A 12,354-nucleotide genomic window follows, 5' to 3' on the forward strand; every position below is an offset into this window, starting at 1 on the left:
AAGAAAAAATTGCACCCGACAGAACAAGGTTCAACCCCATGGCTCCCAGACTATCACTCCCATTCTCAAAAAGCCTGGTCTGGACCCTGATGATTTTAACAACTTCCAGCCGATCTCCAACCTTCCTTTCCTCAGTAAGATCCTGGAAAGAGCAGTCGCCACCCAACTCCATCAGCACATGTCCAACCATGAGCTCTATTAAACCCTACAATCCGCTTACAGAAAACATCGCAGCACTGAGACCGCCCTCATCAAGATCACAAACGACCTCCTCATCGCTGCAGACTCCGGCCATATCAGCAACCACCTCTCTGACCACCTCGGCCTCACCGGTACTGTTCTCACCTGGTTTCAGTCATATCTTGCCAACAGGACGCAGTTTGTCACCATAAACGGCTCCAGCTCTCCCCCTGCCCCAGTCAATCAAGGCGTGCCTCAAGGCTCTGTCCTTGGGCCCTCCTCTTCACCATCTAAATGCTCCCCCTCAATCAGATCATTTGCCATCATGGACTCAATTTCCACTGCTATGCTGATGACACTCAGCTCTATCTCAGCACTACACCATCCACTCAGCTTCCCCCCTGGTCCCTAGTCAACTGCCTACAGGAAATAAAATCATAGATGTCATCCAATCTACTCTAACTTAACAGCAATAAAACAGAGCTCATGGTTGTGGCACCTAAGGCGCTGCTCCGGAAGGTTGGGGATTTTCTCCTCCAGGTTGACGGCTGCTCCATCTCCCCATCCCCTGAAGTCCAAGACCTGGGCGTCATCCTGGATTCCACCCTCTCCTTCCAGTCACATATCAAATCCGTCACCAAATCTGCCTTTTTCCACCTCAAAAACATCTCCCGACTCCGGCCATCACTCTCCAACACCGCTGCCGAGACCCTCATCCATGCGTTCATCACCAGCCGTCTGGACTACTGCAATGGAGTCCTGTTCGGAGTACCCTGCAAAACCCTGGACAGACTCCAGTATGTCCAGAACTCACCCACACCAAGCCCTGGCAGCACATCACCCCCACTCTCATCCACCTTCACTGGCTCCGTGAAATTTCGCATCTTCTACAAACTCCTTCTCCTCACCTACAAATCCCTCCACTCCCTGGACCCCCAGTACCTATCGGACCTCCTCCACCAACACAGTCCATCACGAAGCCTGCGGTCCTCAAACATGGGTCTGCTCTCAACCCCCCGCACCAGCCGCCGCACCTTCGGGGACAGAGCCTTCAGTGTGGTTGCCCCCACCCTCTGGAACTCCCTCCCCTCCAAGATATGTAACGCCCCAACCCTGGACTCATTCAAATCAGCCCTCAAAACCCACCTGTTTGCCCAGGCCTTGGGCCCATAGATAGCCAGTTAACTCCTCAGTTAGCCTACCCTGTGTTGTTAGTCCTGTCTGTTATTTTGTCTGATTTGTCTTCTCTGTTCTTGTCCACATGTCGAAGTGTCCTTGAGCAAGACACCTAACCCCAAATTGCTCCCAATGAGCAGGTTAGCACCTTGCACGGCAGCTACCGCCATTGGTGTGTGAGTGTGTGTGTGAATGCGTGAATGAGAGGCCATTGTAAAGCGCTTTGAGTGCCGCTAAGGTGGAAAAGCGCTATATAAGTGCAGTCCATTTACCATTTGTAAAGCGTCCTTGGGTGTCTAGAAAGGCACTATATAAATCTCATTTATTATTATTATTATTATTATTATTATTATTGTGAGGGGTGCAGTTGGGCAGTAGGCTAAATGTGCTTCTGTAACTGGGCAGTGACAGTGAATGTGCTTCAGTAGGCATATGGGCAGTGAAACTGGGGACTGAGTGATTGTATAACTGGCCAGTGACAGTGACTACTACTCCTCACCTCCTACTCCTCCAACAAACTCCTACAAAACAATCCTGAACACGTATACTACACTTTCAACTCAATGCAACAACCAACCAACTACTACAACCTTCAAAGTAAGTCGACCATTTGGATCTCGAACCAAACCGATCACGTGACCAAGGCCGTGTTTGTCATTGGTCAAGTGCTTTTAAAAAACGAGGCGAGTCTCGATACGGGGCTTCATCAGGACCTGCCCTTCGTGCTCGACAAACGCCTCGGAACTTCGGTCTCATACGTAGTATCACTACAGAATAACATCTCTGAACGCACAACACGTCAAACCTTGAAGCAGATGGGCTACAGCAGCAGAAGACCACACCGGGTGCCAATCCTGTCAGCTAAGACAGGCTAGAATTTGCACAGGCTCACCAAAATTGGACAATAGAAGATTGGAAAAATTAGTCTCTTGAGACTGATGAGTCTCAATTTCAGCTGTGACATTCAGATGGTCAGAATTTGCCATAAACAACATGATCCATCCTGCCTTGTAACAATAGTTCAGGCTGGTGGTGGTGTAATGGTGTGGGAGATACTTTCTTGGCACACTTTGGGCCCCTTAGTACCAATTGAGCATTGTTTAAACGCCACAGCCTACCTGAGTATTGTTGCTGACCATGTACATCCCTTTATGACCACAGTGTACCCATCTTCTGATGGCTACTTCCAGCAAGATAATGCACCATGTCTCAAAGCTCAAATCATCTCAAACTGGTTTCTTGAACATGACAATGAGTTCACTGTACTCCAATGGCCTCCACAGTCACCAGATCTCAATTCAATAGAGCACCTTTGGGATGTGGTGGAACGGGAGATTCGCATCATGGATGTGCAGCTGACAAATCTGCAGCAACTGCGTGATGCTATCGTGTCAATATGGACCAAAATCTCTGAGAAATGTTTCCAACACCTTGTTGAATCTATACCAGTTCTGAAGGCAAAAGGGGGTCCAACTCGGTGTACCTAATAGAGTGACGGTGAGTGTAAATTACTCATTCATTCATTCATTCATTCATTCATTCATTCAAGTAACTAAAGTCACCAAGTCAGGATTTTCACAAGGCACTTACTTTGATACACTTAATGGAGTTTCAATTAAATGGATATGGTGTAAAACCATCAGAACATCTCTATTATTTTAAGTTGCTTTGGATAAAAGTGTCTGCTAAATGACTAATGTAATGAGATGTAATCGCCATGTTATTGCAAGTGTAAATGTCTCCATGTTATTGCAAGTATAAATGTCAACTACATGTTTATGAGATATAGTATATACATAGTAGTACAACACCTTATGATTCCCTCAGAGTTGCTCTCCAGGACCTCAGGATGGCCCTCGGAAGGGACAGACAAAACATCCCCCTGATGCACAAGTCTACAACAGAGAACCACAGGGTGGGAATCAGCAGGGTTAACCCCAGCAGACAGAAGAGCTGGTGTGTTGGCCAAGTCCCCTCTCTCACCTGGGCACGGTGAAGTGCTCACGCAGCATGCTGTCAAAGGGGCCGTGGGAGCTGTACTCTGGCGACACCACGGCTTCCACATGGAGCTCCTTGGCAAACGGCGGCGAGGCAGACCGGGAGAAGCTCTCCGAACGCAGACTTCCGGGCAGAGGATGGCTGCTGTTCCATCTCTGAGGGAAGTACAGCGGAGGTCATTGATTGGATGCAGTCTCTGTGTATGTTAGGGAGAACTGCTACCTCAAATTACAGATCTTCAGGGACTTAAGTCAAGGCTCTGTGGTACTCTGTACCCGTCACTGACCCTGAATCAGGGGTGAGTTCAGCCCTGACAAAACATTTCAAAACGTTTACTGAAAAGGAAACGGTGGTGCGTTGAACACCCTGTGTGTTATGCAAGAATTGCACCAATGGCAGCTGAGAAGATACAGCGGGGTTTATATATCAGTCTGCTGATTGAGTAACACCTCTGACACACCCACCAAACAAGAGAAACCCGACCTTAAAGCCTGTTTCACACCGTTTTGAAACCATAACAAAACGGTGCACGTTTTCAGATTTCACCCCAAGTATACTGTATTATTGTCGAAAATGCATTCCACATGCATTGAAATTGTAGATCTAGTGCTATGTAGGTATTTGTAGCGGTATTGTAAATGTACTGCTATGTAAGTATTTGTAACTGTATTGTAGATCTACTGCTGTGTAGGTATTTGTAGTGGTATTGTAGATCTACTGCTGTGTAGGTATTTGTAGTGCATAGTAGTACGTAGTGTATTTGTTATGCATAAATGTATGTAACAATTCTAATGCTACTGAAATATCCATAGCCCTACTTCTAACACCCCTTACACTAACTATGCAAGGTGTGATTATAGGATCTGTCTTGCACCAGCAGGTCTACACTATGGTGCTTTGAACACCTTGTACATAAATGAACCAGCAGGTCTATACTATGGTGCTTTGAACGTCATTGAACCAACACAGTGAAATAGTTCACCTTTATCTTCACAGATTTGCAGCCGACTGGCACTGGCTCTCCATTTGACAAGTTGAACCAATGCGTTGGGGATATGAAACCCACAGTGTCTTGCAGGTCCAACTCCAGACTCTTGCCAAACTCTGCCACGCAAACTGAGGACAAGTGGAGTCTTCTGGAGTCCCTGACAGGCCTTTGATCTTCAACCTGTCCCGGACTTGGAAGATAAGGAAGCCTGGAGGACGTCGTAGTAGAGCAGCACAGCCTCGACACCACAACCCATTCGCGGTTGAATAAACCCAGTTTGAGGAGCAGCTGTTTGCTCACAAAAACGGCGCTGTCCACGTCGATCCCACCCTCCCCGAGTTGAATTCTCCCTTGACAGGACAGACGTGAAACATCCACCACCCTGACATCGAGTCTACATTCAAGCGCTTGCAGGAAAGCCGAGAAGCTTGAATTTAGCAGCTGCCTACTGTCAAGAATAACTGAACTCCCCTTGCCGAGACTGTTCGCATAGTGCGCAAAATCCGAGACGAACATGGAGGTGAGATTTCGACCGGCGGTCACAGAATTGCCCGGTGGAGGCGGATCCAGCATTGCCAGGTCCCGGCAGTCAGCAACCACCAGGGCGGTGTCGGTGGTGATCCTCCCCTGCCTGACGGGAGAACACTCCAGCACCACGACCTCCAGCAGGCGCTGCCGCACCATGGACACGTCGTCCCCGAGCAGCGGGTGGTAGGGCGGCAGCAGCAGCGGGTCTCCTTCCCGGGCCAGCAGCGGTCCCTGGCCAGCCTGGGGGCACGACGCTAACACCAGCAGCCCGCTGGAAAACGTTTCGTCGGTCGCCCATTTGAAGCTCTGTCTGGTCCGGGCCCCAAGGACGACTTTACTCAGAGCCGGCGGAGATTGCAGCGGCCGTGCGGCCCCTCGTGTGCGGTGCTGGAGACTGTGGTGTCGGAGGAACAGCTGGCTCGTGTAAAGTATTAATACAGTCCGGTTGTTGTTGTTGACATTCACCAGCGGCGGCTCCTCCTCGGTCGTCAAGTCGTTAGCGCAGAGCAAAATACCGGATTTTCCCAGCCACTGAAGCTCCCGTGAAGAGAACAAAAGAGTCGACGTCGGCTCGGTGAGATTCGGGAAAGCATAACTGAACTGTGACTTGGAAACGAGGACGTGCAGAGGGTTCACATGGGCTGGAAACGTCTCCAAACACCACAGCTCTACCTGCGCTGCCATGTTTAGAGACGACGCATGCGTACTGAGCTTCTTCTTCTTCTTTTGGTTCATTGGCGGTTGGTAAATAACTTCTGGGTGCATTACCGCCGCCCATTGGTCTGGAGTTGGACTAAAAGCTAACCCTGTCTGTACCATGGAGGTATAATATAAACTGGAGGCGAGTTTATTTTTTCCTAGGATGGCGACGGAATGATTGAGAAGGGTCTGGCTGCGGTCTGAAGGGTCTGGCTGCGGTCTGAAGGGTCTGGGTCAGAGAAGGGTCTGGCTGCGGTCTGAAGGGTCTGGGTCAGAGAAGGGTCTGGGTCAGAGAAGGGTCTGGCTGCGGTCTGAAGGGTCTGGGTCAGAGAAGGGTCTGGCTGCGGTCTGAAGGGTCTGGCTGCGGTCTGAAGGGTCTGGGTCAGAGAAGGGTCTGGCTGCGGTCTGAAGGGTCTGGGTCAGAGAAGGGTCTGGCTGCGGTCTGAAGGGTCTGGCTGCGGTCTGAAGGGTCTGGGTCAGAGAAGGGTCTGGCTGCGGTCTGAAGGGTCTGGGTCAGAGAAGGGTCTGGCTGCGGTCTGAAGGGTCTGGGTCAGAGAAGGGTCTGGCTGCGGTCTGAAGGGTCTGGGTCAGAGAAGGGTCTGGCTGCGGTCTGAAGGGTCTGGGTCAGAGAAGGGTCTGGCTGCGGAGCTCCACTGTCAGACCCCACCTCCACTCTCTATGAAATCAAATCCCTTAATTTTTTACCGTAAAATATCATTAATTTATCCATTAATAATCAAATCGGTAATATATATTTAATGTGATTTCTAAGATGAAATTAATGGATCAATTTGATTAATGAAGGAAAAAGTGCACGTTTCACAGGACTTTTAAGGGGGGAAAACAAAGACAAAATCCATTCAAATGCAGAAACCCTTCCCTTAAATCCATACCTTAATTCTTCATTTAAGGTACTTTTAATGTATGGATTCAGGTAAAAGCAATGGGTTATTAAGGGGTATTACACCCTTAAAAACACCTTAAATGTTTAATAGGTTACTAATGGGGTTTTAAGGTAAGAAACAGGAATCCCTTAAAATATCATTAACTTGACTTTGACTTACCATTGAAAACATCACACCCATTAATTAACCCCTGGAAATCTTAATTTAACCCTTAATACATGTCTCACCCCTAATCATGGTGATCGTCATGTCTTACCTCGATTAAGTGATCCTATCGGCTACATAAAACTAAATGCAATGATTAGCACATTATGTTCAGATTTATTAAAAACAATAGTAGGCTATAGAACAAATGTCATTGAATACACATCAATACATACATTTCATTTCATTTTACTACAATAAATAACCAATTAGTAATCAATAGTAAATACATATTTTTCATTTACTGTTAAATAAATACTGAATAGTATTTCAAAGAACACATTTCATTGAATAAACATCAATAAATACATTTAATTTCATTTAATTTCATTTTACTAAAATAAATAACCAATGGTAAATAAATAGTAACCAATAGTGAATAAATATATTGAATTTGTGTTAGATACATTCTGAATAGTAATTCATTGAACTTTTTTTTTTTTTTTCATTGAATACATTTCATTGAGAGAGCAGAGAGCAGCAGAGAGAGAACAGCAGAGGAAGCAGAGTAGAGCAGAGAGAGAGAGCATAGAGAGCAAAGCAGCAGAGACACACATGATTCTACATTCACCTTATTTTCTTTTTGACAATTCTTTTGCCTGACAAGGGCTTGAATGCCTTCGCTGGGCTGTATTCTGTAACCTTAAAGTAGAGTTCCCCTTCTCTGGGCTTCTCTCTTCCTCCCTCTCTTTTCTCCTTTCATTTCTTCTCTCTTCACTCCCCATCCTCTCTTCATCTAGTCTTCGTTGCCTGTCTTCCTCTTCTTTGTTTGTCATCACTCCTCTCAAACCTATCTTCCTCTCTCGCTCTTCTTTCTCTTCCTTGTTCGGCGCCCCTCTCACACCTGTTCCACTCTTATTTTTGTGTTGTCGCTTCTCTCTTAGAGATAGATAGATTAATACTTTATTAATCCCTGTGGGGAAATGCAGGTGTCTTGCTCACCCAAACACAAGACAAGCACAATACAAACAGTACAGCAGTAGTTCCCAACCGGGGGTACGCGTATCCCTAGGGGTACGTGAGCAGATTGCAGGGGGTACATGGAAAGATTGGGGATTAGGCTACAATTTATTTAGAAAATTATATTTTGTGGGGGAAAAATGTTTGTCCCCTGTGTGATGTAGTTTGTGTATCTCATAAGCCTGTTGCTAAATTAATGCAATAAATGACACTACACTTAAGTTTGCACAGTTAAATCCTCTATCTGACACGTGAATGAACGTGACCTAAACTACCCAGCTGGCACACGACCGACCTTCAACATTGAAATATAGTTGGATTAATGTCAGTCATCGTTTCAACCTTGAAACAATATTGAATGCTCAATGGCTGAAAAAGGTTGATAAAATACTTATAAATCAACGTTGAAATTCTGTTGAAGATCTGTACGTTGATGTACATCAACATCAACATGATGTCTTCAACCTGCCTTATAGCCCTTTAACGCACAATATGGGTAAAAAGTGGCCCAACGAAGGTTTTGCTTTATATATATCTTTGCAATAAATTAATATTATTGGTCACAAATCCTTATTTTGCGCTTGCACAAAGAATGAGATTTAATTTCCTTTCATGGACATCCGAGGATGTCCTATTATGGACACCGTAGTTTCTTTGGCAATGTTGGTGCGGTGTATGTATCGTGTGTAATGTTTGTCTCCATGGATGTATTGTTTGTCTCGCACTAACTGGACGTAGCTAGTATCTACTTATATACAAGCTGAGCAATGTGCCAGTCATTCCCTTGTTGTTCAACTTTTGCCGCTACTTGTAGATGGAAAGGTTAATATATTGTTTAGCTTGTTGGTTTTGCTTTCGCGTTTTAACATAGGCTACATCCTGGGTCGTATTGTGCTGCAGATGAGGTTATGTTTAGAAAGCTAAAAGCTGTTACCAGCCGGCAGATTGACTGTGAATGCCTTTTTCTGTAGCATTGCTGTATAGAAGTATGTCACAAAATGTGTGTTTGTGTGTGTGCATGCCAGTGCCACAAACACTTATTTTTCACATTATTGTTGGATCGATGTTGTTGCTATTTGCACAGTTGTCAGTGTTGCAACCCCATTCATTGCTGTTATAGGCCTACATGTGCATCTTGATTCTAATGTAAAATAAAATTGTAAAAAGTTCACGCCTTTCTTCTCCATGGCTACATGATTGAAAAGTAAGAAGTTGAAACAAAGTTGCAGTTTCAACAGTGATGCAAAGTTGATTCAAATACCTTAATTTACCCATGTTGAAAAGTAAGCCGTTGAAACAAAGTTGGGATTTCAAAGTTGATTCACATTTCAAATTAAACACATATTCAACAGTGATTGTAAGACCTTAATTCACCCATGTTGAGGAGTAAGATGTTGTAACAACGTCGCGATATCAACGTTAATTCACCTTTCAAAATCTAAACCTAAATCCAACATTGATTCACGTCATCACATGACGTTTAATCACCTGTTAATCAACGTTGAAATGCCAGCTGGGATAGTGCTGCGCGCACGTAGAAGAAGTCACAAATTAGCTAGCTAACAAAATGGATTAAGTGGCTCAAACGTCCAACTCTCGCTCCGGATTCAGCTTCAGGGGAGCTGAGTGAAAAAATAAAAAAGAGGAGCAAACCCCAGCAGTAATTTCAGACGAAGCTCCAAACTTCAGTAGGCCCTATGTATGAGTGAGGGGGTACTATTGGCATGGCGAAACTGATCAAAAGGGGTACATACAACAATAAACCTTTGGAACCACTGCAGTACAGTACAAGCAAGCACAGTACAAACAACAGGACAATAGCCTCCAAACGGGACAAGACAAGTCAAGCCAAGTATACAGTATAAAAATCTTCACCTCCACCTTTCTGTAAATCAGAACATAATTGTTTTGTTTAGACAACAGTCTACACAGTACCCAGAGCTCAAATGCACCGGGATGACTTTCTAAAAAGTGTTGGGACTTATTGACTTTGTATATGTGCTCAAACTCCGGAGCAATCTTGGCTATTTGGAGTCGCACATTTGTTGCGTCGAAAGGAGCCAGTTGAGGTGGTGCGGGCATCTAGTGAGGATGCCTTCTGGGCGCCTCCCTAGGGAGGTGTTCCAGGCGTGTCCGGCTGGGAGGAGGCCGCGGGGTAGACCCAGGCTGCGTTCCGAATCGCATACTTCTACTTCTTACTACCAGTACCTACTACAGCTGCCCTTAGAAAGTACGTACTTTGCAAGCAGTAGGCATCCAATTGGGACATACTACCTTGTCATAACATTGCGCCTTGAAATTAGCCCACATCCGTCGCTGTCCATAACGCGACATTCGTCTACAGCTGTCACGACTCGCACATGTGACGCACATTTCCGCTGCGCACAGGATTGTGGGTCAGAATAGCCAGAAAAGCCTGCTGGCTTGCATACTGCAAAATACGACCGGATGTAGTAGGTCATCCTGGTATTTTTGCCATACTGCATGTGGCATACTATGTATTGGGACATACTACATTCTGTTTTGGCATACTATATAGTAGGGTAGTAGGCGATTCGGAACGCAGCCCCAGGACTAGGTGGCGGGACTACATCTCCGCACTGGCCTGTGAGTGGCTAAAGATTCCCCAAGCAGAGCTGGTTGATGCTGCTAGGGAAAAAGGATGTCTGGGGCCCCCTGCTGGAGCTGCTGCCTCCGCGACCAGACCCCGGATAAGCGGATGAAGATGGATGGACATTTGTTGCTGTAGCTGTGGATAAAATAAAATAAAATCTGCTAGTTATCAATGGGGCAAATTATCTGGTATCATGATAACCATATCAAACAACTGTACCAGTGTCTAAAGAATAATCTTATTATTATTACTCCTTACCTCCTATTATGTATTCATATGCAACCAACCTCCCATCTTTCTTAAGAATTCTTGCGCTGTAGAGACAAGTAGGAGAAATAAAGCAATAAGACAAAAACAAGTGCATTCGAGACAAGAGCGCTTTGGCGCCCTCTATAGGGTCCCATAGCATACCCACTAACCATCAGTGACACAATGACCTTAATTTTTCAGCTCTAGACCACAGCTAGCCCTGTTGCGCCGTGGTAAAAGCTGTGCTATATCATGGATATAAAGGTCGAGAGGCTGCTGAAAATAACTTTTCAGAGACTCACATCTCACTCTGAACTTTAATAAAACTAAGTCTCATTTTATATCACACCCATGTTGGCGAAGTCATCTTTTTGACCATTCAGGGTCTGTCCCAATTCAAGGGTTGCATCCTACCTAGGTCGCAGCCTACGCCATCTACGTAGGATGCGTCCTTCAGGCCAGGTAAGCCGGATGTAAACGTTTTGTGAAATGGGACGGTCTAGCATACGGAGGATTCCCAACCTGCCATGCCAGGGAAGCCAGGAATAGGGCTAAACATGACATTCAGTGTCCATATCCTTTAACATCAAAGCAGTTTAAAAACGTTTTAAAAAGCAATGGCGGCTGGTACAGGAATTCAACCGGACCGAAACGCATTCTGGGAGGGAGGCCGCGAAGGCAGGCCACGAAGGAACCATCAGTTGTATCCTTCAAATTCGTCAAAAGTAGGCCGCATTTGTGGGCTGCATTCAGAGGACTCTTAGTAGGCTGAATAAATTGGGACGGCACTTGTCGCACCGCTGTGACGTATACAGCCTTCAAATCCGACCTAGGTAGGATGCAACCCTTGAATTGGGACAGACCCTCAGTGTCTGCAAGGGGGTGCTTTATCAGAGAACACAATATAGGGCTACAGCAGCCAAGACACATTTTACATCACTGGCTCACAAATCAAAAACCAAAGTATACAAATTTGATGGTGGTTCTCTTTTCTTTCTTCTTTTTCTAAAATGAAGAAAATAAAAGAAACTGTCAATCTTTTTTTATTAAACCTTTATTTACCCAGGCAAGCAATTAAGAACAAATTCTTATTACAAAAGCAGTCTGAACAAAAAGCAATGGCTCTTTTGGGGGTAGGGGTGGAGGGGCTAAAAGTAAAAACAAGATTACTTAATTTACAGTAATAACAGAGTTTATATAAACAGAGTTTATATACAAATACATTACAATAATAACAGAGAGGGGAGGGTGAGAGAAGGAGGGAGAGAGAAAGGAGAGGGGGGGCACAAGAGAAAGAGGAGAGGAGGGAAAGAGAGGGGAGGGCAGAGGGGGTGGGATTGAGGACAGTGGTGTGGCGGAGGAGGCGGTGATGGTTGTAGGGTGTGTGAGAGGCAGGTATGGCGGAGGAGGCGGTGATTGTTGTAGGGTGTGTGAGTGGCAGGTATGGCGGAGGAGGCGGTGATGGTTGTAGGGTGTGTGAGAGGCAGGTACTCCGCAGGTGCAACGGTCGACTACGATATGTTGCAGGTTTTGTTTAAAAGCAGTGAGTGATGTGAGGACAGTGAGTTGGAGGGTGTTTTGTATGGTGTTCCAATCGTGCGCTGCAGCAAATCGGAAGGCACTGTGACCAAAGAGAGTGCGGGTTTTGGGGATGGTGATTCTGATTAAATGACTGGACCTTAGGTTGAGCTGGAAAGGTGCAGAAGGGAGGAAAGGTAGAGTGGTGTTTTACCAAGTATGGTTTTATAGATGAGTTGAAGCCAATGACAGACCCGTCTGGTGTGGAGAGATGTCTAGTCTACCAGGTTATACAGGTCACAGTGGTGAGTTGTGAATGGTGCGCTAGTGGCGAA

At 45.7% G+C, this 12,354-nt stretch overlaps 1 protein-coding gene across 1 annotated transcript in view; it reads right to left on the bottom strand.

Moving 5' to 3' along the window:
* The window catches only part of pex6 (peroxisomal biogenesis factor 6), a gene marked incomplete at its 5' end in the record, with an annotated part of 99,811 nt that extends 94,257 nt beyond the window's left edge, over nt 1-5,554 (bottom strand). Inside the window, 3 exons of the mRNA XM_084460246.1 lie at nt 3,168-3,251; nt 3,340-3,509; nt 4,337-5,554. Coding sequence (XP_084316372.1) covers nt 3,168-3,251; nt 3,340-3,509; nt 4,337-5,554 — 1,472 coding nt within the window. The remainder of the gene's footprint in view (nt 1-3,167; nt 3,252-3,339; nt 3,510-4,336) is intronic.
* Nucleotides 5,555-12,354: the final 6,800 nt, after the last annotated feature.

This window comes from Borostomias antarcticus (genome assembly GCF_949987555.1).
Source record: "Borostomias antarcticus genome assembly, chromosome: 31".
In the NCBI taxonomy this organism is placed as follows: domain Eukaryota; kingdom Metazoa; phylum Chordata; class Actinopteri; order Stomiiformes; family Stomiidae; genus Borostomias; species Borostomias antarcticus.